The sequence below is a fragment of the Melanotaenia boesemani genome, chromosome 21 (assembly GCF_017639745.1).
Source record: "Melanotaenia boesemani isolate fMelBoe1 chromosome 21, fMelBoe1.pri, whole genome shotgun sequence".
Taxonomy (NCBI): domain Eukaryota; kingdom Metazoa; phylum Chordata; class Actinopteri; order Atheriniformes; family Melanotaeniidae; genus Melanotaenia; species Melanotaenia boesemani.
In genome coordinates, this window is record NC_055702.1 from 13,718,665 (window position 1) to 13,745,032 (window position 26,368).

Sequence of the window (26,368 nt, forward strand, 5' to 3'; positions counted from 1 at the left end):
ATTTCTTTTAAACATGTATAAAAGTTCATTTTGGAAAAAGATAAGTGTTTTTAATCTTTCTCTGTCCTGTTAAGCTTTCTTTTTGTACAGAGTAATGCAATGAAACCTTTGACTGTGTGGACTCGATTCTCGTTTCTACAAAGGGTCACATAAAGCTGTCGCGCGACTCAGCCATATCATGTCTTTTGCTTAACCGAGCTCAGGACAAGAGGGCAAAATCACCGGTGGTGCAGGTACCTTAGAGGTTGGTGTTAGGAGTGGGTGGGGTCGCTGATCCGTCTGTTTGAAGCAAAGAGTTGGAGCAGGGCGGAAACGAGGTGCGCTGGAGACACGGAGGTGACGACTTCGTTAAGGACGGTCCAGAAAGTATAGGATACAGTCAAGAAATGTACATGGTAAGGATAATTTTTTAACTTGTGGAGGAAGCAGGTGCGTTTGATTTGATCGACGTGTAGTAACGGATACAACATAGCGCGATGGCAAACGATAACTTATTAACCTCTCGAAGCTGATAAAGCAGGTTATTACTAGTCAGAAGGAAGTTTGCAGGTACTTAATCCCCATACAGAGTTTTCTGCATATACGCTGAGAAATGTGAAAATGCTTTTAATGCTTGAAGGAATAAATGTCGATAAGCTCAAACGACAACATAAGGATGACGCGTTTCTTTAATTCTATCTAAGTTGTCAAACACAAACTAGTTTAGTTCCTCAACTACATTTCTTGGCTTGTCAGGGTCACAACCTCTGCCCATGTTTGCCTTGACCCCTGACACGTGACCAGATGTTGACAGACCAGCTAACTACAAGGTGAGCTGCAAACATCAAAGACAAGAAAATGCGGACAAAAAGCAAATCTGTTTTCATGCACTGGTTAAATCTTTATCTTTTGTTTTTCCGGAAAAAGCACTATTAGTCAGTAGTTATGTTTAAAGGTTACTTTAAACTAACTTTAGTCGTGCAGTCTAAATTGGTTTCTTTAATGTATTCTTTAAAATATGTGCAAAATAACTGGCTGTAGACTATATATATATATATATATATATACATATATATGTGTATATATATACATATATATATATATATGTGTGTGTGTGTGTGTATATATATGTTTATGTTTTTCATCTGCTATTTTTAAAAGTTGCCATTGTTAATTATTTGCTTCCATCTAACCATGGCCTCGGCATCTTCTTGCACCAACTAACTTAATGTCTATGACTCTTTCACTATATCCATAAATCTCCTCTAGTCTTCCTCTAGGCCTCCATCACCTCTGGTGCCTGCATCAACATGTCCACTGAAGTCTGCATCAGTGACCATATTGTTATCTCTGGCATTACTCTGCATCACTTAATCTAACTAGTAACAGCAGAACTTTGTCTACCTGTGGGGTATAATCACCAACAACACTGAACATCACACCTTAAATTTCTTGCTTCAGACTCTTAATTCTGATAGTCTTTTCACCTCCAAAATATTTCTAACAAGCTCCTCCTTCAAGATACTTCAAGATACGCCTACTCCATTTCCCTTCCCATCACCACTATAATAGAACAGCTCAAATTCTGCTCTTAAACTTCTAATTTTGGTACTTTTCTGCCAGGTTTTCCCTGGACATACGATATAGCCACCTTATTCCTCTGCATTATGTCAACTAAATTGTTAGCTTCTCGTCATAATCCAAAGATTTCCCAACATTTCCTAGACTTTTAGCTTTCTTTTTATCTCTTTCTGACAACAAACATACCTTCCTCATCCCTTCCTTCAACTCGTAGTAGCTGATTTTCCATTGGCACCCTGTAAGTAAATAGTACCAATGGTAGGCGTTGTTAACCCGGGCCTCGATTGATCTGGTATGGAAGACGGTGAACTGATTGTACCTTTGATTTGGCATAGATTTTATGTCGGATGTCTAATCCTTCCTGACACTAGCCTGGAAATGTATCCAAAGTTGCTAAATAATATTGAATCATTCTCAGGTATTTGTCTCCGTTATCATTAGACATTTGGATAGTTTCAGTTAATATGAGGAAATCCAGAATTAATTTCAGTATGTGAACCACCACCTTGGAATGCATTTGTGGTCCATATGCACCTCAACCGCATGCACAAAACTTTTGTAATCCACTCCCATGACAAGAATTTTAAAGCTATGATTATCTAACAATGTAATGTAGAGTTTTATTACATGAAAATCATTCCAGTTTCCAGTGGATTTTGTATGAAGTTGTTTCAAAAAGAATCCTTTGTAATTATAGTGTACATTGTGGAGGCACTTTCCAACCTAAGAACCAATACAAAACAGACGGAACACAGATGGAATGGGCCTTCCTTTAATTTGCCAAAGTACACCTGCATTTTTAAGCATGTCCCAATCTGCGTAAAAACCTTTAATAAAAGTGAAACGAATATCTAAAAGGTTAACTTTTCAATTAGTCAGAAATGTGAGACATTAAAGATAGGAGCCCATTTCACAGTGTAAGTCTCTGAGGTTGATCTATGCAGGTTTGTCTAGTACAGATGGAAAGTAGGGGAACCAGAGGAATGCTTGTGAAGAGGCAGCCAATTTTTAAGACAGGCGTGTGCACTAGATGTGTGTATTTTAAATGTAGGCATGCTTGGCTGCTTCCTATTGTTAGCATGTATGCCTATAAACTGCACCCCTGTAGTAGAAATTAAATCTCTTGTCGGCAAGACATAACGGTGAGCGCACAAAAGAGCATCAATAACCTGTGATGATGTTTATCTGCTCAGGTCTTGTCAGTCGGCCACCGCCATGCAAGCTCTGCAGATCTGTATCACAGACACACAGACTCCTCTCAAAGCGAGCCTCCATCCTGCACACAATTCTGTCTCTGTCTCAGAAATACACACAGCTTTACGTATGTAGAGGCTCCGTCTGGCACGTTCAGCATCTTTGCCTACCTCAGTGCACACAGTTGAGCCGCAGGCAGAGTATAATGGCCAAACTTATCAGCAGCTGGAGTTAATCAGACCTTATCTGCTGCCCCTCGACATCTTATGTGTAGCCAACAATGACCACGCAGAGAACAGCTGACAGAAGACAGCCAGGATTGTCATGCTGATAGGATGGTTATTAAGTCGGATTGTACGCACAGGTCCACCTGTGTATAAGAATGCTGTCCAACAATAAAATATTGCAACAGTCAGCTTGACTGATCAAAGCGCTTTACACTACATATCACATTTACACGCACATGCCCCAATAGGCCCCTCAGGAGGCAATGTGGGGTTAAGTGTCAGGGAAAGCCTGGAATTAATACACAGACCTTCTGGTTGGAAGGTGACTGTGCTTCCTCCTGAGCCACAAGCGCTTGTTGTTTGTAGTAGTTGTTTGAATCCGTACTGTCAGACGACCTGGTTATCTGTTTTTAAAAACACTAATATTCAGCATAATTTGTGAGCATGACATTTCATCTATTACATTTATTTCACTCTTGAAAATTATCAGGCTGACTTTTTTCTATCTTCTAATTACTATAAAGTTAACATTATACATTCTGTATTTAGCAGAGGTGGGGTTTCATGCCAGACCATTGGGTTGCATGACAGTAAAGAGTTTCAGAAATTCACTTGTGTGACTCACAAAGATTTCCAGTGGATTTTTACATCTTCCTAAAACTTTTCATGCCTTGTAATCCTATGCTCAGTAGGTGTGAAAGACATTTATGAGAAGATGTAACTAGAAAATAAATGTCTGTCTTTATGGATTAAAAAACCTCCTCAATGGAAGACCTGGAAAAATACCCCCAGCTTTAGCATACTTAGTACACACATAGTGGAGAGCAGAGTCAACACACATTCTGTCACATGTTTTTCAGAACCGGTGTGCTTTTTAGTTTAATAGCTTCTGTTGGAGGTTATCATAATCACGTGCTGCATGCCAGTGGGCTGAGTTGATGATTTTTTGTATATTTCCTCTTGGAAAGAATTGGATGCTTTAGATTAGTTTCTTGAAGTTTAAAGGGTCTGGTGGGGAATCGTTTGTGAGCAGCATAGCAAAGACTCATTTTTCTTAGTGTCTTTCCCTCTTCTCTTATGCATTTATGTTCTTTTAGTGTTGTATCACTGCTAAACAAGTGGCTTTTTTCTAATTCCAGGTGTCCCAACATGCACCCAGATATCTGTCTCACCCTCCTTTTCTCTCTGCTCCTCCTTCAAGGTGAGTTGATTGATCTTTATTACTGTTTTACATTCTGTGCTTGTCTGGTATTCAAAGGTTTTAGGAGGAGAACAGTTTAAAATGCTGTTTTGTAACGCTTTCATAGACAACCCAGTCCCAAATATACAATTACATTGCTGTGTCAGGCTCAACACCCACCAGTCAGATAAATATCATTGAGCATAGATTGCTGGGTGTAATTGATGATTTTAAAGAGAATGAAATTAAGTTCAAATGCCTCACATACAGCGTTGAACATGTACTGTATTGTGATTCATTGCTGCCTCTCTGAACAACCTGAAATTATTTACGGGATATTTTACTACTTTAAACAGTCAAGTTTCCACTGCTGAAGAATTTCTGTTATCTCCTCTTCCGAGTAATTTCCCACCTCCTGCTTCTTTCCAGGCGAGGCAGATTTTGCATCTCTTTTCATAGTTCATCATCTCTTGTTCTCTCGGACCTGAGAGTATTGGTATTTGCCTGGGGGAAGAGGAGGGAGTGGTGGTGCAATATAATCTTTGAGTTGTTTTCAAAAATGACAGCTTTAGTACCAAGTCAAGCATTTATTATGGACCATTTTGAGACTTTGAACTTGACCAAACCAGACTGTTTTACCTTGTTGGGAGGCCCCATTCTCTCATCTTGTGCTGACAACACAGATGACATGTTTCAGTGCTAGATGCCCATGTAATCCAGTTTGTCAAATTTTACAGACAAACAGAAGCCTAGGTTTTAATTCTGATTTCAAGGGGGGTGCATCTCCTAGACTGTGATGGGATTAAAATCAAATGGACATCACCCTCTCAGCAGGGGGATTTATGTTCATTATCCTGCTCCTGTTTTCTCTTCTGCAATTATTTTCAGACATTAAAGAAACACTGTCATTTTGCTGGAGGAACTTGGCTGAACAAACAGACTTTTTGTTCAGGGCACCGGGGCCCCACTGACCATGAAAAAGCTGCTTGGCAAGGTCCCTAAACTTTCACTGTCAAGAGAGCACTGTCAAGGGCAGATGAAAGGGTCAGGAGTGTGGAGAGGTTGGAGCAAAGGCTGCAGATTTGCAGGTGGTGCTTCTTTTTAATGAGTTGTGTTCTGTCTCATCACCCACAAAATGATGATTGAAGACATTTTTGAAAGACTAGAATGCCATGGGTCGTTAAGGGAGGGAAGTCAGACTCTAAAATAGTGAGAAAATATGAACTTTACTCTATTTTCATGCAACAATTTGACTTTTCTTAAAAGATATACTGCTCCTGTATAGTAATGCAAAATGTATTTGACTATTTGTTGCATCTTCATTTTGTGTGTATTGGCAATATAAACACTCCCGGTCACTTGAGTAGGGATCTTTTCTAAAAGCAGTAAATTCAGAGCCTGAACATTTCTGATCTCCATCTGTTTTCCAAGACTTTAACATTGTTCATAATTGTATTGTTAACATTTATGAGTAGAGAAGTGTTGATGAACCAAAAAGCCATAAACTCTTTGGCCTCGATGGGCATTACTCACAACATTTTTGCTTTAACTTTAACTAATTCTTGCTAATTTCAAGTAAAAGTAAACTTCTGTTGATTCATTTTAAAATGGAAAATCTTTGTATAAGCCTTAGTTGTTTTTATTTACAGTATTACCAGTTGTGTTTTTATGTTTGTGTAAATTACAATGTTGAAAACATTTCAGCCAACATGACAGAAATGGCAGAGATGAACTCTAACTACTTTGAAAGATGATTAAACATGTTTTTTATTGATATTTTTCTTAATTAGGTTGATTTTTTTTCCATATTAAAATGAATAATAATTACGTTTATCATAATTTGCAAGGATATTCTTCATTATTCTGTTCTTTTCTTATGTAGCAGTGTTATCTATAGTCTTAATTATTTCTGGAACAATGGATCATCGACCAAAAGGGGCTAATCTGATTTGACAGGTTTACTTGTGCCGTCTTCCTCAGCTATGAAAAATGAGCACATCAGGGGTACAAAGCCAGAGTTACCAATAAATAATCTAAGGAGGACATACCATACCCTTTTTTTTCTCCACTGAACTTTTGTACCTGTAACCTGTCTTTGATATTTTGACTTTTTGTTGCCTATTTCAGCTGAGAAGCAGGCACTAAATCTAAAAGAGACCTGCCTGAAGCATTGCTGTGAACAAGCGTGTTTGTCAAACCACCCATGTTCTCCATCTCTATGCTGAACAAACGCCTCTGCAATCTGTTGGGGTTGCCAGGGGCAACGAGGCATGTTCACAGTGAAAAACATGTCCTCTTTCTCTCCTCTCTGTTCTACATGTCACTGAATAGATGAACGTTCTTTCAGTGAATGGCTCAAAAGAAGGTTTTTATTCTCTTGTCCTCTCACATTAGCTTTGAATACTCAATTAGGCATTGCAGAAGGGGTCAAGTAGGAGTCTGGGTTAGCTTCAGAAAGGGCTTTTAATTTATTATTTTATCTTATGAAAGATTACAGATACAGTTTACACTTGAAAAAGCAATTTGGTGAACAGGTCAGTGTGTGTGTTTCTATGTGCAGTTTTTATCCAACTGCACATTTTTACTGTAGAAGTGTATTTACTGGAAATCAATTCATGCTCAAAGTGAAAGAATTGATCTTCTTCAACAGCAATTGTCTCTGAGACCTCTTAGTTTCTGAAAGTGATTTATTACAGGAACAGGTGAATACAGATGTTTACATTCATTTTTAGCTCAGAGCTATTTTGAGAAATCTCATATAAGTCCTGACCCATGTTGAGAGCTTCTGTTTGATCAGAACCCAGATAGGGTTGACTAGACTTTCAGAAGGCCCATTTTATGTGACACAATTGATATTTGTAATAAATACCATCTTTCTGTCATGTGCAAAAAGGTGATGAAAGTAATGACTTTTTTTACTTAGACTTTCATTCACAAAGAAAACAGGTGGATGAGGCCTGCGTGCAGGAGATTCTGCTGTAGTTCATTAGATGGGAAAACAGAAATATGTTTTTGACTTGCTCTTCTACTCTAAATGAGAAGTTTTTACAATAAATAATAAAGAAAGCAGTTTTTTTCTGTTGTAGTTCCCATTGTTGAGCAGTTTGTGTATCTTTGCAAATGACAAACATTTATTTTGATTAAATGCTTTGCAGCATGTAGATAAACAACTTTGCAGGTCTCTTCATTTTAATTCAGAAACACATTGGGTCCCAAATTTAAATATTTTTTGTCAGACTAAAGGCTTAGGTGAGTAACTGCGTGCAAATAAATCATTTAAAGGATCTTTGTGTCTTTTGTCTTTCCTAGTAGTTCAGCAGGGCACCTCTGTGCAGGAGATCCAAACCAGCCATGAGAATATTGTTAAGATCAACTCAGCAGCAGAAAGTAAGTATCATTCTTATCCTTTCCCTGAAAATAGCTTTAAATAATCATTTGAATGTGTTGCAAAATGTTATAATGTAAAAAAGAAAAAGCTATAATGTCAAATCAGGCAATATAATTTCATACCTGACTGCTGGCAAAATAAATGTGGCTGTATTTTTATAGTGAGGTGCACATAAAAGAAAGGGTTAAGTGGTAAGATTTCGAAGGAACCCTCTGAGTCGGTGGGTGGTCTTAGTCTGCTGTCTGTATCACAGCACAGTGTGCAGATATTTTTTTCTGTAAGCCTGATTGACAGATACACGCTGTTTTTAATGGCCTTCTCCATGATCAGCTGCACACTCGAACATAACAGCAGCAACTCTGATTATTTATCCCTGCAGCTTGTTCAGACTTGTATGAAAAAACATTTACTGCGGTAGCAGTTTAATGTGTGCAGCTCCAAGGAAAAGAAAACTGAGTTTTTGCATGCTAAGCATTTCTGTTCTCTTTCATTTTTTTTATTATATCAAGTTCCTGCTTAATTTTCAGTCCATTTGATAAGTAACCAGTATAATCCTGTAATGTCTATACAATGCAGAGAAAACAAAGACAGAGTTTTGACCTCATTGTCCTGTTTTTTTTTCTCCTAATTGAAGTGATGCAGTGCTCAGCAGCCATGGATATCCTCTTTCTCATGGATGGCTCGTACAGCATAGGGAAAGGCAGCTTTGAGAGGTCCAAACACTACGCAGTCAAACTGTCTCAAGCTTTAAATATTGGACCAGACAAGGTTTGTTTTTATTCACCTGCATCCTCTCCTAGCCCTTCCTCTTCATACCACCCAATCACTCCAGCTGCAATTCTGGCTTTGTGCAGGTGCGAGTCGGTTTGATTCAGTTTGGCTCCACTCCTCGGTTGGAGTTTTCCTTGGACTCATGCTCCACCAGACAGGAGCTGAAGAAGCACATGAAAAAGGTGTTTTACAGGTGTGTGTCTCCTCTTGTCTTACTTTTAGCCAAGAAATGTTCTGGGATGTACATACACCATGCATATATAGATGTATATATTTTTGTGTGTTTGTGTTTGAATTTTGTCACCATTCAGTTTATTTCTGTAGTTTTTGCTGAAGTAGAAAAACACAGCTCATGATCACATCAGTAGTATACCAGAAAAAAACCTAGATAAAAAAAAACAAAACAAACAAACAAAGAAAAAACTAATTAATTTCAGATTATAGCTTTACCTTAACTGGTTATTGGAAATTGGACACATATATAAATTGAGGGAGGCAGGTAATTTGACTGCTTGAAGGTGGCTCACAGTAAGGAAATAATTAGTCAAACTGCCAAGTGGGTAAAAATGACTACATACATTTAAAATTCAAGACCAGTCACACAAATCAAATTATTTTAGGGATTTATTTGTACACACGTGTACACATTCATTTACAGTTTTAATTAACTGTGTAGAATTTGGATTTGAAATATCAGATGGCGACAAAGAAGCATGTTTCTTAGTTCATTGTTGTTTATACATGCATGTGCTGTGTGTTTTGACATGTCTAAGATGTGTATAGTGTTGGTTGAAGGAAGCTAGAATGGTTAAATTGTGCCTGAGGGTCTTATTCTTTTTCTTTTTTTTTTACTATATTGTGTTGTAGCTTTACTCCTCCAAGTTGACAAAGCATCGTCTTTACTGGAAAAAAACAAGGCTAAACTGGGAAATATGATAGGATATCACACCTTGTGTATTGGCAGGTTTCCCTCCAGTCTTTTAGTCAGCAACTGGCTGGAAATCTGAAAGTAACAAAGGCTTTGATTGACATTAATGTATTTTTTAAACAATATAAATGGATTTAAATGGGTTTTTTTGAGCCCTGGGGTAATGAAACTTGGTCAATGTGCATTTTCAGTCCAAGAACTAAAAGAGGAATCCATCCAAAAGTGAAATTAAGTTGACTTTGGCAGTCATATACACAGTGCATTATCTGTAATTTACTCTGTTATTTTTGATCAAACAATAACATGACTAATCCATTTCCAAATTCTCCTTTCAGGGGAGGCAGCACCCAGACAGGCCTGGCTTTAAAATATATCCTAAGGAAAGGTTTTCCAGGCGGCCGTAACTCCACCAGTGTCCCCCGCATCGCCATCCTCCTGTCTGATGGGAGGTCTCAGGGCAACGTGGCCCAGGCAGCTGCACAGCTCAAAGAGACCGGCGTGATCTTGTTTGCTGTGGGATTGCGCTATCCCAGGTATGGTTGACAGTTGACAAAATAACTGGTCTTAATAGTACATTAATTTTTTTTTCTTTTAAGTTGCTTCAGTGTCATTAATAAAAGAAGCTCCTCTCTGTTTTTCAGGTGGGAGGAGCTACATTCTGTGGCTAGTGAGCCAGTGGAGAGCCATGTTTTCTTTGCTGAGCATTTTAATGACGCTGTCAATGGCCTTTGCACCACACTGAGCACTTTCTCTATCTGCAGTGCTACACCTACAGGTTGGAGTCTTCCATGAAGGGGGTTATGTCTTTAACTCATACCTATTGTCTAAAAAACAAGGATTATTTTTGATCATTTAGATCTTTTCCTGCAAAATCTCCATTTCGCTTTGCTGTCTACACTTCTTGTGCATAGTCTGTCCCCCCTTTTTCTAAAACCAATCCGATCCATCTTTTCTTGTCCCAACCTCCAGGTTGTCACGTGGAGTCATTACCCTGTGAGAGGAAGACGCTGGAGACGGTGAAAGAGCTACATGGAAATTTTATGTGCTGGAAAGGCTCTAAGGGGTATTACCCATACACGTCTCTCTGCCCCTACTATAGGTATGATTGAATTAAAGCGTGGAAGCAAATATTTTTGCTTTCTTGGTCAAAATTGAGAATTTTTTGTTTCAGGTACAACAAGGTTTACAAGACACACCCTACAGTTTGCCATAGAACTATCTGTCCAGGTAACTACCCCATCTCCACCCTATGACTTCTACCATATATGCTTTTCCATGGTATTGATTAACACACTTGCTGCCCTCCTCATCAGATCCTTGTGACTCTCAGCCCTGTCTGAATGGTGGGACATGTGTATCAGAAGGTCCAAAGGGGTACCACTGTGTATGTCCTCCTGGTTATGGAGGAGACCCACACTGTGGTCAGTATGCTCAGTGGCTGCATAATAAGATGAGATCTAATCTTGGCAATATAAAAAACATTCTAACTGAAACCTACTGTCCTCCTCAGCTCCTGCATTATCTCTGGATTGCTCGGTGGATTTGCTCTTCCTTCTGGAAGGCTCTGACGCGCTCAGTTTAGAAGGCTTCCTCCGCCTCAGGTCCTTCCTAAAACGCTTCCTGCAGACTGTGATTGGATCTGACAGCCCCAGCAAAGTTGGCCTGGCGGTGTTTGGGGGAGAAACTCGAGTGGAAGCACAAGTTGGGAAGTTTAAAGGGAACCTAAAGGGTCTCCTTAAGGCTGTAGATGCACTCCAACCCATCGGAGGCCAGACCCTGACCGGGAAGGCGCTCCGCTATGTTACTCGTCACGGCTTTGTGAGCGAGCCAGTCTTTGCAGACGTCTCAGATGATCTCCCCCGCGTGGTAGTGCTGCTCACTGCCACGCCTGCTGCTGATGATGTTATCGAGGCCTCTAAATATGCACGAGATAGAGAGATCTTCCTGATAGGTGTGGGACCAGATAAATTAAAGTGGCAGCTGAATAATATCACAGGAAATCCCCAGAGGACTCTTACGTACACATCACCTGATCGGCTCACTGGGAAGATACCTGAGTTAAAGGCCAAGATCTGCAGTGTGGACACACAAGGTACAAAATAACCAACTTGTGTTGTATTAACATTCAGCATTACTTAACAGGGTGAATGCATGTACTGATGAGACCTAACATACATGCTGAAAAAAATCCTATTTCAAACAAAGGAGTTCCATGTTTCTAAGCATGCAGAAACAAGTTCCTTATTCTCCATCTTTGCAGGTGCATTTCAAATCTTGGTGCCCTGGTGTCATCTTTAGGTTAAAGAAAAACCATGGACTTGGAACCATGTCTATGTTGTCAGAAAGTTTGTGAACTTTTCACTGTTTCCACATTTCTATCATCTGATTCTCTGACAAGTCCTACATTTATGTAATGGACTCAGTCTGAGAATACAATTCCAGCTAAATTTCATACATGAACATTTATCTATTATTTAAAATAATCTGATTGGAGCTAATTTAAACCTCTGTGACTAGCTTTTTATTTGAAGGTGAAATTAGAGGAAGTCAACCAGTCCGTGGATGCTGATTAGGTCTGAATGAGTTTCCTGTTTTATTCAAAGAACAGGGATCTATCAAAGTCCAAACGCACCATGAACGTCATCATTCCTTAGGTTCTCATCACTCATCCAACAAAGATTAAGTTATATAATAGATAAAGCCAGAGTAGCATCTTATCTGCTAAAACCAGAGCTAATGTTAGCTAATGTCATTCTGCTATCAGTAGATCACTTAAAAACAGTGGTGAGCATAATGGGGAAGGAAAAAAAAACTTTGCTGTATTTTGTGTTTTTTAACTACATAATAGGTGATATTTTGATGTTGTTTCTTAGGTTGTTTGGGTCAAGCTGTAGACCTGGTGTTCGCCCTTGATGCCTCAGCCGGTGTCGGCCGTGAGAACTTCGCTACCCTGCAGGACTTTGTGCGTAGCCTCACTGTGCAGTTTGACATCAACCGCGACGTAGCTCAAGTAGCTCTCGTGGTCTACAGCCGGCGAGCCACCACCGTCTTTGGGCTGGATGTCCACGACAGCGGCTCCACCATCCTCAAAGCTGTAGGTGATTCCAGCTACAAGGGTGGAGTGGCTTCGACAGGTACAGCTTTACTCCATGTTCACTCGAATGTCCTTACCGTAGCCAATGGTGCACGACCAGGAGTCAACAAGGCTGTGGTGGTGGTAACGGACGGTTCAGGAGGGGATGATGCTGTTGTGCCAGCTCAAAAATTAAGAGAGAACGGAGTTTCAATTTTCGTGGTTGGTATTGGAGACATGCAGAGAGAGAGGCTGATGCAGATTGCAGGATCAGAGGAGCACCTGATCTCAGTGCCGTCTTATGAGGATCTCAAGTACTTTGAGGATGTGCTGGTGCAGATGCTGTGCTCAGGTACAGAAAAAGCAAACGTTTCTCTGTAATTAAAGATTTTAAAGAAGCTATTTTCTCCTTTTTGAATAGAAGTATAAAGTTGTAGGGATAAATTCTTTGTTATTTTGTGTTTTCCTTTATTGAGATCTCTTTGCATGGGATAAGAATAGGAAACAGATAGATTGTATTGTAAATATACAAATTATGAATTCATGTTTTGCCTGCAGTTAATTAGCTGTTGTGTTAATTTGCTTCTGTCAGAGGTGAAGAAACCAGTAAACCTGTGCAAGCCCAACCCATGTATGCATGATGGGATCTGCATCATGTCAGGCGGGAGCTTTCGGTGTCAATGCCAAGGCTATGAAGGACCACACTGTGAAACAAGTAAGTTTGTGTTGTCAGTTTGTTCTGTTATTTTTGCAGAAAGCTTCAGTATAAGATGAGATGCTGAACTCATCTTTTGCTGTATATTTTTAAAGAGTAGTTTTTAATCTCCAGCAGTCTGATCATCATGTCACCTCATGACTGTACTGAAGTCGGTGTAATAAGACCCTATGATATTTCTTGCAGAAGTTGTGACTTGTTCTGTGGTTTGCTTTCAGAGAGCAGTAGGTCTTCATCCAGAGGGGATATTCCAAGACCTGCTGGTCTGAAGAAGAAGAGCAGACAGAGGAAGAGCCATCAGGAGCTTCTGCATCACTACAAGCTACACCGTCGGAGACACACTGCCTGACGTGCACTCAGGAGCATACGGACACTTCAGAATCAGGGTGTTTGTGGATGGAGATAAAAAGAAACCTGATGTGTTTTTGCTATTTTTTTTCAGTATTTAAAGTTGTATTAAGTGTCAATAAGTACCTCTACTGTACTGTTTTATGTCTCTACTGGTGTATCCCTTTTGGCTCTTGTCAGTTGTGTGAATTCCTCCCCACATCCATGTCTGCATGGTTCTCTTGGACATTTTTGCATGTGAACTTAAAAATTATGTCTCTCCCAATACAAGATTAATTCTAAGAGTATAATCACTACAGCTTTCTTTGTTTTTGTGCAGACAAACTGCAAAATGTGTTATATTTTCATATTTCAGATTGTATAATTTCACTTTAAAAGGCTAGGTTTGGGCTAGTCTTACATAAAAGTACAGAGTTACACTATTTTATGGATGAACAAACTTATGCTTGGACCGAAATGAAAGCAGTAACCATTTTAAATGATCTTGTAAGGCAAGTTATTTAAATTAACCTCTAAAAGAAACATTTTTTAACACAGCAGGAAAAAATATTTTAATTACCCTGTATATATTTGTTGCTTCAGCTTATCTGTATCTTTTATGTCAGTTTTCAACAAATAAAATGGGGGAAAAAAAACTTTTAAAAGCAAAAAGAAGAATTTTCATAAACAATTTCAAGCCTGTATTTTGGTCAGTACATTTATTTGAATAAAAAGTGCATTTTTAGCTAGCAATACAAGCCAAAAGGCTGAATAATGGTGTAAATAAATTTACATCTTGGCTACCAGCATACATGAACCAAGCTACAATCTAGAGTGTACAGAACAGACAATTTAGTAAAAAGGCTTTCTGTCTATCAAAACTCAGTGGTTTCAAAGGTTTGGCTGTTTACAATGTATGTTTGTGTTACACTGGCCAAAATGCTACTACATCAAATTCCTTCCTTTGCAGATAGAGGAAAAAAACAACTTAAAAGTCATTGTATTAATGAATATCCAGTGGTATTCAAGAAGACAGCTCATTCTTCTGTCTGATTGGCTCTTCAAAGTCTAAGAAGTTGATGAGGATGAAGGATCCATGGAGGGATTTAACTATCCACGATGGATGTTACAGATGATTAACCAACAAACGCTTGCAGGATTTTACACGTTTCCCTCTAGGAGGTGGATTTTTTCTCCCATTCCTGTAAATTCAACAAGACACAGAAACTGTAACCCACAGTAACGTGATGTTTCAAGATGTGCAGTTTGCACAGTGTGTATTTAATCTAGTATTACCTTTGCTTTCTGCAGAACCGTGCCTTTTGTGGCCATGATAGAGGCGGGTCTGTTTTTAAGAGCAGATGCAGAGTTGACTGGTGAAGCAGAGTCTGCACTGTTGCTGTTGGATGATTGGCAAGATGATGATGATGATGACAGTGATAGTGATGATTGGAGATTAGGCATAGTTGCTGCTTTAGGCTGAGGGTACAATCACAGAAATGTTAAAGGTTTTGTCTTCATCTTAAACCTGATTTAAATCATACAAACAAGATGTTGTACTTTCAGAACCAGTAAACTAACCGCAGGTGTGTCCTGGAGGCTGCTGTCCAATGTGGTTCCCAGCGTGAAAGGCCCCGACTCCACTTTCTTTAGGCTTTCTTTCACTTCTACCAGTCGAAGCTCCACCTCTACCCTGCGATGCTCTGCCTCTCGACACGCCTCCTCCTTCTTCTTCAGGCTGATCTCTAGTGCATCATGCCTCTTGGGATCTAATGGATAAAAGTCAGCAGGTAGTTAGGATTATCAGTGTAAACCTTTAAATAGTAATGTGCCACTGAGAGGAAATGCAGACGTACCTTGGCAGGCACTGAGCTCCTCTTTGGCTTCCCTTTTCTCCTTCTTTAGGTTTGCCAGACTGCTTCTCACCTCCTCCCTCTCTTTCTCCAGACGATCCCTTTCATCTATGTAGCGGCGCAAGTCTGCCTCTGTGCGGTTCTTGCCAAGTTTTACTTCAACCGAACCCGGAGACCCTGAGAAAAAAGTGTTAATAACTTAATATGAACAACAAGTTTAAAAAAAAGTTTATTTATCACTAACGCTTATTTGATGCTACAAGAAGCTCTGAATCTTTAATCCACAGTGAAGCTGTCTTTAGCTGTCATTGCTTCATCTTTTCACTAGAGGGAGCCAGTATCTTTTAAAGGAGAGCTGATAGTGATAGTAAAACAGTAGCTTTGACTAGAAAACCTTGCAAAATGCACATTAGCACAGATATGTTTTCTCACTTAGTACAGAACCCAGTAGACCCAAGATCCCTGTTAGCACTGACCTATGGTGTGTGCCTTTGGCCGTAAAGGTTGTGGACTGCGAGGGAGTATGGTAGCAGCATTATGAGCTGCCTGACCCTTATGAATCTGTGTCCCAGAACAGCTGAAGGCTTGTGGGAGTCCCAGGCTGGTCCTCTTAGGGGTCTCTTGGCTTTGGGATAAGATTTTGGCAGGTTGAGGGTGTGGCTGTGACAGAGTGGAAGCCGGGGGTTGTTGTTCTGGTTTGCTTGTAGCAGAGACTGTGCTAAGGCCATTTAATTCAGGTGTTGAGTCTGGCTCAGCAGGGGTTGTTGAAATGAGCTGGAATTTAAACATTTTCCACAGAAAGAATATAAATGCCAACAAGGTTCAAATGAAGAGGCATGCAAGTGACAGTGGCATGCAAAAGTTTGCTACTGCTGTAAAAAAGTTCAGCGTATAAAAAGATGATCTGACCGATAAGATTATTTTTATTTATTTATTTAGTTATTTATAGTATTTTTAGCTTTACATTCTGAACTTCTGAAGAAGGAAAGAAAATAGACATGGAGAATAGGTTTAGCACATTTGATGGTTTCACACTTTGCAAATGCTTTTTTTTTCTTGCCAGCTAAAACTATTTTAGTTCTTGTTTAAGCTCCATTTACAATTTCATTAATTTGTTGAAAAAGAATTCCTCTTTTTATTCTATTTTTCTATTTCTTTCTTTGTTTTTTTTTTTATTTTTTTTTACTTTTGCATTGAGTTTTCTTTTGATAATCCATTCAGACTTAGCTGGACAGTACAGCAGTGCTCCCTGATCAGTAGGTAATCAGGACTCTGCAGACTTTTATAGTCCTGTAAAAATGGTTGATAGTAGCTCTTCTGATATTCATCTTCATTGTTTTTCTGAATAATGACTGATCCAGTTACATGCAGAGTTGCTGTGCTCAGTCCATGAGTTAACAAAGATTTGGACTGATGTGTGGTTTGTGCAGGGACCTGCTTGACCCTTGCATACTGATAAAGATGACATAAAAATAAAATAAAAAACATGCACACCAAATATATTGCCCCATATAACATGCTACAAAAGAAAGCTTAAATCTCAATTGATAAAACCCCAAAATCTTACTTTAAATGATAATTTCCATGCCTGTAGGTCATGAATCAGCAATTCTGGTCCTTTACTGGGGGTCCTGCAGGTTTTAGATGTACCTTTGCTCCAACACACCAGATTCAAATCAAATGGATCTCCAACAGCTTGTTGTCAAGTTTTACATAAACCTGTTAATGAGCCACTAATCTAAATCAGGTATGTTGAAGCATGGAAACATCCAAAACCTGCAGCATAGTGGACCAGATTTGCTGATCCCTGCTGTAGGTGATCAGTTTTAGCTTTGGCTCATTTTGATCAGGGTGCCCAAACCTTTGCATACCACTTTACCTCTGTTTTGAATGTTCAATATGTCCAGTTGCAAATAAACAGCTATATGCTGCGAATATTGAAAATAAAGTGCAATAAATCCACATTACATACCTCTTTAATTTGGAAGGAGGAGTCCTTGTGGTCCTCTACTGGGACTGGAGACTGCCTGGAAATTTCCTTTGCAGGAGAAGTTTTATTCCCACAGGATGTATGGAGGAAGGAGCGCACAGGGACTAGGTCCAGGTAAATTCTGTTGTCGGTATCCTGTTCTGTGCTCATAGGGTTCTTAGTATTTGGTGAGCATGTTTGATTCTGTTCCAGGAGATTGTTGTCCTCACAGTTTGGCAGGCGGTTTTCATCAGCATCCTGCATGACATTGGAGCAGGATGTTAGGGGATGGAAAGCAGCCAGATGAACTGAGTCCATGTTAAAAAAGAAACTGTAAACAACAGAAGAATTCTGCAGGGATTCTCAATTTTCATGCTTACCTCGGGATCAGCTAATGATGCCACATCATCATACAGCTCATCAGAGCTTTGAGGAATGGAAGGTAGAGTGTCTATATATGTGTTTGGCTCTGAATATCTCCTTTGCATCAAACTAGAGAGACACAAACACACAGGCATGTTTCAATTATGCATTATTCAAGCATATGCAATTGCCTTTAGGTGAGTAAAAGAAAATAACTTACTAGAATGAAGTTTTTGCAGCATTGACAATGCTAGAGATTCTCTCAGCGTTGACATAGTCGTATGTCAGCTCCTCTGGGTCAGTTTTGGTCCCCGTCTGTGACAGCAAGAGACCGAGCCAATGACCCATATCTGCTGATGTCTTTGCCTGGGTGGAGATGGGAGAAGAAAACAGAGGCAGTGCATTCAGTGCAAAACAAGCACTTGCAACACCGTAGGCTTAAGTCCTTATGGGTTTATGTTGCATGCCATCTGCCAATTTGAGTTAATGGAACGATTGCTACAGCATTGTTTTCAATGGTAAATCCTTTAGAAAGCAAAACTGTTTACTCCTCAAGTGAGCTGTGACACCATACTAGGAGAGGCTAGAGCCACACAATGATGTGGTAAGAGACTAATGCATTTAAAATTGCTATTTTCAATTACCAGCTTAATAACATGTTAAGAGTCCTCTAGAGCTCAGCTGTTAGACCTGTATGAAATGTTACCAGCAGATAATAGTCTAACACACACTTCTCCCAATAATATTTCTCTGGACCAATTTTTAGTTTGAAAAACCAGAAGGAGCCCTCAAGACTAAACATTAAATTCCATTGCCTATGACCAAATATGCACTGCAGCTGGGTGGTACTAAAGGACTAATGAAAAAGGGTGTATTAGTTCACAAAATCCCAGTGCATCCACACCCTTCATACACACAAGCAGGCAGACCACCCTTGTGTGCATACATATATTACATATACCGAGTCTGATGTCAGCAGAAAGTGAGTTTCAAATGAGGACATATTGTTGCTAGGGATTAGTCGGTAGACATGTCAGACTTTTGCTTATTACTCTGAAGTCAGAAATGCACTGTAAGGCTGAAGTAAGCACTCAGCTGAAGCAAGAATGAACTCTGAACAGGAAACCTGGTGCATGCACACCTCATAAAGATCTATTTTCAAAGCCCTTTGCTTCGGCAACATGTGAAGTTTAAACCCATTAACATTTCACTTCTAACCAGCTAAAAAAAAAAAAAAAACCACACTCAGCTGTAGTTACAATGAAAATCAACTCTCACCCGGTGATGCTTGTCAGAGTTTCAGACCGCTCTGTCAGAAATCGTAAGCAATGTTTTAAGCACTTTCTGGTTATCCTAACCTCCACACATGGGAAGGAGTTTATAGCTTTTTTTTAAGTTAAAAGTTTACAGCTTCACTATTTATCTACCTCTAGGGTTGCAAGCTGTGTGCCGTGGATGTCAATCCTGAAGGAGTAGAGGTGCTCAGGGCTGGGGTCGGGTAAAACACTGCAGCCTCCCAGGGTCACAGCTGGCTGGCTCACTTTGTTCTTTCCCTTGTCTTGATAAAACCACAGCTGTCCATTCTTTATAAGACACCAGCAGGGCCTCCACTGACTGTTCACAAGTACGTTGAGGTAGCCTGAGTGAAGACAGAGGAGAAAACTAAAATCATGAGGTACCTATTTCTCCTTTCTGGTATGTAAAATTGTGTGTAAATGCAAAACAAAACAAGCCATCATATTTTAATACAATTTTTTTCATGAGTAGGGTAAGTCAATAGACTTAAATCTCTCAAACCAAAAGCTCAAGATGCACGTAGGCCACAAAAAATGTTGCTGAATAAAAAAGGGGAAGAAGTTGAAAATTTGTAGGCTGCAGATTGATCTGACCTTTTTACTGTAGTTGCAAAAAGAAGAAAAGCCCCTTTTTAGGATAGTAAATCTTGTAGGAGCTTTGCACCCCAAATCATAACTTAACCATGTACAACAGCCAATAGATTGTTATAAAACAGTTAAAAAGTTTCCAGACTGGAGCTTAAGTCTCTGATGTAATCCTGTACATTAAACAGTATGTGAGAAACTGAAGTGAGAATCTGTTGCTTTAACATACACAATCACAAACCAAAAGTTTTTTATTTTATAAAATCTTTTTACAAAATACATCTCTATTATTTACTGTGACTTTAAAAGTGCTGTCTAGGTTACATCCCAAGGTTTAGTGTTTACCTGAGGTGTTGACAGATTTTTCATTGCTCTCTAGTGAGGAGGGTTTTTTCTTGCCAATGTTCATCAGGTTGCTGAACATCAAGCCTGCACCATATTTCTTCTTTACTGTGTAGACAAAGAAGAAAAAATATTTTCTGCTTTCAAATCCCAGTGTCATTGTGCTGAACCTGTGTCAGACTAAATAAAAGATGACACTGTCACCACCCTATGTAAGATGCACATGCTATGTTGGTTAATGCAGATCTATAAAACCTATATACTGAATCAGTTTTAGTATAAATCTGGTCTCTAATACCATTTCTAATTCAATCTTTTCCAAAACTTAAAATCCTTAATACCAATTATTACTTATAATTGACTACTTATGCAGCTGATGATAAACTTTGACCATGTTAGTGTAACGACATGTTTCCCGCCATCAGAATTGGGTTTATCAGATGTGTTTTGGGTATTCAGCAATATACCCAATAACTCAGTGTTTTTGTATTTACCTAAGCTTAGTTACCATATTAATATGATATTAAGGAATTCAGTAAGGCTGAAATATTAATTAAATGTTAAGTATGCAGAAAATCAGAGGTCACTCACCATCTTTGCATTCTGAAGTTTCAGCATGACTGTCTGTGCTGCTGCCACTCTCTGAAGCCACTGAGTGTCTCTCACCCAGCTCTCCCTGTGTGTTCATAGCTACATTTTAGTCAGTTTCAAGGCAATGTTTTCAATTAAATTAAAGAGGAAGGACAAAAACCTATTAGTGAGTCCTATAGTTTATCTATTATTATTATTATTATTTGTCTTCTGCTACAATATGTCTGAACACCTTAGTGGACAAGAACAATCAGTTAATCTACCTTTGTGCAAATAAGTCTTGGGGAGTCAGACGCAGAATGTTGGATGTCACAGTTTTCAGCTGGTTTGGGACTTATCTCTTCAATCACCTAATACACAAAAAGAGATATGCACAATTTGTATAGAAATGTATGAAAATCATTATTAAAAATTACACGAAAACCCTGAAAATACCAAATTTGTCACCTTCAGCCACTGCTCAGTCTGTTCTTTGCTTTGCAGGCCTAGTACGATGGCCTCCCCTCCTACTGGGATGATCTTTAGCTTGTGCTCTTTTCTCTTTAACTGCTTTTCTTTGTAGACCACACTGCAGCCCAGTAGACTCACATCCAGCAGAGGTGTCTGCTCCTTGGAGCTCTTATAGCACTGTAAGAGGCAGAGACAACAAGGTAACCTAATCCCACGATGAGTTTAACATACATTATAATGCATACGTTAATACATACACCGTTACAGCCTGTTTGTGGGCTGTCTGTGGGACTGTGGAGTGCCTTTTAGGTGAATAACTTGTGATAAAAGCACCATTTTAATTAAATAAATTCCTTTCATGATATGATATGTAATATGATACATATTCATAAAGTAGCACTATGTAACTTTATGCGATTCTGAATTGTTGTGAAGGCATACTGACATTTATTATGTGCATTCCTGAAGCTGATGTTGCCAGCAGCATCCTGAAGATGAGAAACTACATTTCACTACTGTTGCTTCAGGTACTCTGCAACATGTTACAGCTGAGTTTTGCTTTACATGTCACATCACACACTACCAACTGGATATCATTGCATTGGCTGTTTTGAACACGCGCCATGGTTGATTCATCAAAAAAATGTAAGAGGATATTATTAAGAGTCAGCGAGAAAAAGAAAGAGAGAAAGGGAAAGAGCAATAGATAAAACAAAAGTCATGATCAGACTGACTTTTACTAGCTGGAGAGAGCTCAGAATAGAGGAAGGATGCAAGATGGATGCCAAATATGCTTGTAATAACCGTTGTAAGGGGGCGCTTCACTGACAAAATCTACAGAAGTTCCATAGTGCTTCTGTAAGAAAAGCCAATAACCCAAATACGTATTTATTACAACTTTTACATCTGAGCTTTTAGCACGTTGACACCCCCTAACAGAGACTAACTGTCATCAGTCATGTATCCTGTCTCTCCATCCAGTAAAAGCCAGTTTAAAGTTGGCTCCAATAATATCCTCTTGGCTTTCTTTGCAGAATTCGCCCCAGTGGGTGTCCATAATGGCCATTGTGATGACATCAAGTTGCTGGCAAATGACGCAGTGCCATAAAGCAAAACACAGCTGTCACATGACGTACCAGGCTGGAACACAAAGTAGGTAAGTGCTGAATCTTGGCCTCAGAACGCTGCAGGGCAACGACACCCCCAGGAATCTGAATAATGAATGTCTGTGTACCATCAAAATGAGTCAGAAGGTGTTTTAATTTCAGAAACTTATGTAGCGCTGATTTAAAACCCAATCAGAATTATTTCAACTTGATTCCTATTACTTTCTGAAGTGGTTTACCAAGAGTGTTAAAGGGTAAGAGAAGTCTACAGGTTCAAAACTTGCTTGCCCTGATATTTCAAAGTCAAAGTCAAAGTCACTTTATTTGTCAATTTTGCAATATGTACAAGACATACAGAGGATCAAAATTGCATTTCACTCAGACCTAAGGTGCAGACAATAAACATTTAACATACATCTTTAAGTAAAAAAAAAGGTTTCTGCTTTGCTATACTATATATGAAAAACTATATTATGCTATATAAAAGGAATAAAAACAAGACATATAAATAATGAAAAAGGCATAAGTAGCAGCAACATTGGGTAAAGAAAACCAGATAGTGCAAAATGAATACAGTGGTGCAAATGGCATGGCAGTTGTGCAGGTTTAGCTTATATACTGGTATTTACTTAGACCACTTATAAAAACTATCCATCCATCCATTTTCTGCCACTTATCCGGAGTCGGGTCGCGGGGGCAGCTGCCTAAGCAGGGAAACCCAGACTTCCCTCTCCCCGGCCACATTCACCAGCTCATCTGGAGGGATCCCGAGGTGTTCCCAGGCCAGCCGAGAGAGGTAGTCCGTCCAGTGAGTCCTAGGTCTTCCCCGGGGCCTCTCTCCGGTGGGACGTGCCTGGAACACCTCACCAGGGAGGGTCCAGGAGGCATCCTAACCAGATGCCCGAGCCACCTCATCTTGCTCCTCTCAATGTGGAGGAGCAGCGGCTCTACCCTGAGCCCCTCCCGGGTCACAGAGCGTCTCACCCTATCTCTAAGGGAGAGCCCGGCCACCCTGCGGAGAAAACTCATTTCGGCCGCTTGTACTCGCGATCTTGTTCTTTCGGTCACTACCCACAGCTCATGACCATAGGTGAGGGTAGGAACGTAGATCGACCGGTAAATCGAGAGCTTTGTCTTTTGGCTCAGCTCCCTCTTCACCATGACAGACCGATGCAGAGTCTGCATCACTGCAGACGCCGCACCGATCCGCCTGTCGATCTCCCTCTCCATCCTTCCCTCACTCGTGAACAAGACCCCGAGATACGTGAACTCCTCCACTTGGGGCAGGACCCTATTGCAGACCCGGAGAGAGCACTCCACCCTTTTCCGGCTGAGGACCATGGTCTCGGACTTGGAGGTGCTGATTCTCATCCCAGCCGCTTCACACTTGGCTGCAAATCACTCCAGTGAGAGCTGAAGATCACAGCCCGATGAAGCCAACAGAACCACATCATCCGCAAAGAGCAGAGACCCAATCCTGAGGCCACCAAACCGGATCCCCTCAACACCTCGGCTGTGCCTAGAAATTCTGTCCATAAAGGTTATGAACAGAATCGGTGACAAAGGGCAGCCTTGGCGGAGTCCAACCCGCACTGGAAACGATTCTGATTTACTGCCGGCAATGCGGATCAAGCTCTGACACCAGTCGTACAGGGACGGACAGCTCTTACAAGCGAGTCCGGCACTCCATACTCCCTGAGTACCCCCCACAGGAGTCCCCGGGGGACACGGTCGAATGCCTTCACCAAGTCCACAAAGCACATGTAGATTGGTTGGGCAAACTCCCATGCCCCCTCAAAGACCCTGAAGAGGGTGTAGAGCTGGTCCATTTTTCCACGACCGGGACGAAAACCACACTGCTCCTCCTCAATCCGAGGTTCGACTATCTGACGGACCCTCCTCTCAAGCACCACTGAATAGACCTTACCGGGGAGGCTGAGGAGTGTGATCCCCCTGTAGTTGGAGCACACCCTCCGGTCCCCCTTTTTGAAGAGGGGGACCACCACCCCTGTCTGCCAGTCCAGGGGAACTGCCCCCAATGTCTACGTGATGCTGTAGAGGCGTGTCAGCCAAGACAGCCCTACAGCATCCAGAGCCTTATGGGAACTCTGGGCGCACCTCATCCACCCCCGGGGCCTTGCCACTGAGGAGCTTTTTAACCACCTCAGCGACCTCAGCCCCAGAGATAGGAGAGCCAGCACCAGCTACCCCAGACTCTGCTTCCTCATCAGAAGACGTGTTGGTGGGATTGAGAAGGTCTTCGAAGCATTCCTTCCATCGCCTCACAACGTCCCGAGTCGAGGTCAGCAGCCCCCTATCCCCACTGTAAACAGTGTTGACGGAGCACTGCTTTCCCCTCCTGAGCCGCTGGATGGTGGACCAGAATCTCCTTGAAGCCGTCCGGAAGTCATTCTCCATGGCCTCTCGAAACTCCTCCCATGCCAACTCACCACCAGGTGGTGATCAGTTGACAGCTCCGCCCCTCTCTTCATCTGAGTGTCCAGAGCATGCAGCCGCAAGTCCGACGACATGACTACAAAGTCGATCATTGAACTGCGGCCTGTCCTGGTGCCAAGTGCACATGTGGACACTCTTATGTCTGAACAAGGTGTTCGTTATGGACAGTCCATGACGAGCACAGAAGTCCAACAACAAAACACCACTCGGATTTAGATTAGGGGGGCCGTTCCTCCCAATCACGCCCCTCCAGGTCTCGCTGTCATTGCCCAAGTCCCCCAGCAGAACGAGGGAGTCCCCGGAAGGAGTGCTCTCCAGCACCCCCTCCAAGGACTCCAAAAAGGGTGGGTACTCTGAACTATTTGGTGCATAAGCACAAACAACAGTCAGGACCCGTCCCCCCACCCGAAGGCGGAGAGAGGCTACCCTTTCGTCCACCGGGGTAAACCCCAACGTACAAGCAACAAGTCGGGGGGCAATGAGCATGCCCACACCTGCTCGGTGCCTCTAACCTGGCACAACTCCAGAATGGAAGAGGGTCCAGCCCCTCTCAAGGACAGCGGTTCCAGAGCCCAAGCCGTGCATCGAGGTGAGTCCAACTATATCTAGCCGGAACCGCTCAACCTCGCGCACCAGCTCAGGCTCCTTCCCTGCCAGAGAGGTGACATTCCATGTCCCTAGAGCTAGCTTTTGCAGCTGAGTATCAAACCGCCAGGGTCCCCGCCTCTGGCAGCTGCCCAGCTCACACTGCACCAGACCCCTATGGCCCCTCCTGCAGGTGGTGAGCCCACGGGAGACTTATAAAAACTACTAATTTTAAAAAAGTTGAGGTGATGATGATTTTTTAGAAACATTTGATAAAGAGGCCTCAGTTGTCATCAATAATATTAACTGTCATTAAGATGCAACACATGGAGAATAGCAAACCAAAGGAAAATGTTTAGCAAATACACCTACTACCACAAACAGAAACTTAACAACAAGTTAACGGTGAGCCAAAGTGCCTTTAATGCTCTATGTTTTCTTTTGGCAGAAAACCTCACTAGCTTATGTAGTTTCAGTTCATAACAACTCTTAAACTATCATTTGAAAGTATTCTTTCTCTATGAAATCAACAGTGCATAAATTACCAAACATTAAGCTGTATGGTAAGAGCCACATTTACTTAAGTAATTTAGACATCTATCAGGTTTTTAACTGTGACTGTGCATGAGTTTTCCCAACATTTTAGTCATGCCAGACATTGATACTTACTGTATTTGCGCCGCCAATTTAAAAAGTTGAGTCCTTTTTATCTGAGCCCAGATGAGTAGAACGCCACCCTTATTGAATTACTATGTCCATAGACTGATATTTTTTAATTTATTACTTTAAATAGAGTTTTGTGGTTTGATTTTATGATTCAAGCTAAATGAAATTGTGTTTATGATGTTCTCACTGGTCTTTATTTTCAAATCAGTGTTTTACCCACCAACAGACGATGGTCTTTGATGACACAGAGCTGTTTGGCCCACTGGCCAAGCCATTTCTTCCTCCATAGGAAGGCACATATGTGAGCGTCCTTCATCAGTTCAATAGACGCCTCTGCTGATGGCCACTGATGCTGAGTCGATGGGGACTTTCCCTGGGTGACTTCCTCCTCGTCGTATGACTCATATGAACTGCTAACAGCCTCGCCGTCATCTAAGAAAGACAAGCCATAGGTGAACTTTACAACACTGTGGGGACTAATGCAAAAGGGAGGACAATTTAGAAGGGGTGAAAAAATTCAGACAGATTCATCTGTTTGGTGAGTTTGAAGGAGTTAATAAAGTTCATGTCTCATTTCTTGCTCTAGAATGAAAAGATCTCTTAGCTCAAACAAATAAGCACATTTTAATTATTGATGGATGGTGGACAGGTAAAGGATGCCAACTTAGGACCAAAGAAAATATAAAGAAATTTAGGAAAAGGATGAGATGAAATGAAATTAAACATACTTCATGATGGGGCTG

At 40.9% G+C, this 26,368-nt stretch overlaps 2 protein-coding genes across 7 annotated transcripts in view; one reads left to right on the top strand and one right to left on the bottom strand.

The window, feature by feature from the left end:
- The first annotated feature begins 45 nt into the window (after positions 1 to 45).
- On the top strand, positions 46 to 14,062 carry vwa2 (von Willebrand factor A domain containing 2). 4 transcript variants are annotated; one of them, XM_041974526.1, is made up of 15 exons: positions 46 to 395; positions 736 to 809; positions 4,121 to 4,182; positions 7,471 to 7,548; positions 8,184 to 8,317; positions 8,404 to 8,513; positions 9,584 to 9,781; positions 9,890 to 10,023; positions 10,218 to 10,347; positions 10,420 to 10,475; positions 10,562 to 10,669; positions 10,759 to 11,340; positions 12,122 to 12,673; positions 12,914 to 13,036; positions 13,255 to 14,062. In XM_041974526.1, the coding sequence occupies exons 2-15, from the start codon at positions 784 to 786 to the stop codon at positions 13,383 to 13,385; spliced, it is 2,424 nt and encodes an 807-aa protein (XP_041830460.1). In that variant the 5' UTR covers positions 46 to 395; positions 736 to 783; the 3' UTR covers positions 13,386 to 14,062. The 4 variants fall into 4 exon arrangements, with proteins under 4 accessions (XP_041830460.1, XP_041830461.1, XP_041830462.1 ...); XM_041974527.1 differs by having other exon boundaries at positions 7,474 to 7,548; positions 13,255 to 14,061; XM_041974528.1 differs by lacking the exon at positions 736 to 809 and having other exon boundaries at positions 13,255 to 14,061.
- The window catches only part of afap1l2 (actin filament associated protein 1-like 2), a 49,489-nt gene continuing 37,175 nt past the window's right edge, over positions 14,055 to 26,368 (bottom strand). For all 3 annotated transcript variants that reach the window (XM_041974522.1, XM_041974525.1, XM_041974523.1), the window contains 14 exons: positions 25,846 to 26,057; positions 20,809 to 20,988; positions 20,625 to 20,711; positions 20,362 to 20,446; positions 19,774 to 19,878; positions 18,976 to 19,187; positions 17,769 to 17,914; positions 17,566 to 17,677; positions 17,189 to 17,443; positions 15,693 to 15,990; positions 15,220 to 15,393; positions 14,945 to 15,132; positions 14,660 to 14,842; positions 14,055 to 14,565 (listed from right to left, as the gene is read on the bottom strand). In XM_041974522.1, coding sequence (XP_041830456.1) covers positions 14,539 to 14,565; positions 14,660 to 14,842; positions 14,945 to 15,132; positions 15,220 to 15,393; positions 15,693 to 15,990; positions 17,189 to 17,443; positions 17,566 to 17,677; positions 17,769 to 17,914; positions 18,976 to 19,187; positions 19,774 to 19,878; positions 20,362 to 20,446; positions 20,625 to 20,711; positions 20,809 to 20,988; positions 25,846 to 26,057 — 2,264 coding nt within the window. In that variant the 3' untranslated portion in view covers positions 14,055 to 14,538. The remainder of the gene's footprint in view (positions 14,566 to 14,659; positions 14,843 to 14,944; positions 15,133 to 15,219; positions 15,394 to 15,692; positions 15,991 to 17,188; positions 17,444 to 17,565; positions 17,678 to 17,768; positions 17,915 to 18,975; positions 19,188 to 19,773; positions 19,879 to 20,361; positions 20,447 to 20,624; positions 20,712 to 20,808; positions 20,989 to 25,845; positions 26,058 to 26,368) is intronic.

Coding starts and splice junctions, on each gene's coding strand:
- vwa2 (XM_041974526.1), top strand. CDS start 784: ATGTTGACAGACCAGCTAACTACAAG. Junction 9,782..9,889: donor GTGGGATTGCGCTATCCCAG/GTATGGTTGACA, acceptor TCTGTTTTTCAG/GTGGGAGGAGCTACATTCTG. Junction 10,670..10,758: donor TGGAGGAGACCCACACTGTG/GTCAGTATGCTC, acceptor TGTCCTCCTCAG/CTCCTGCATTATCTCTGGAT.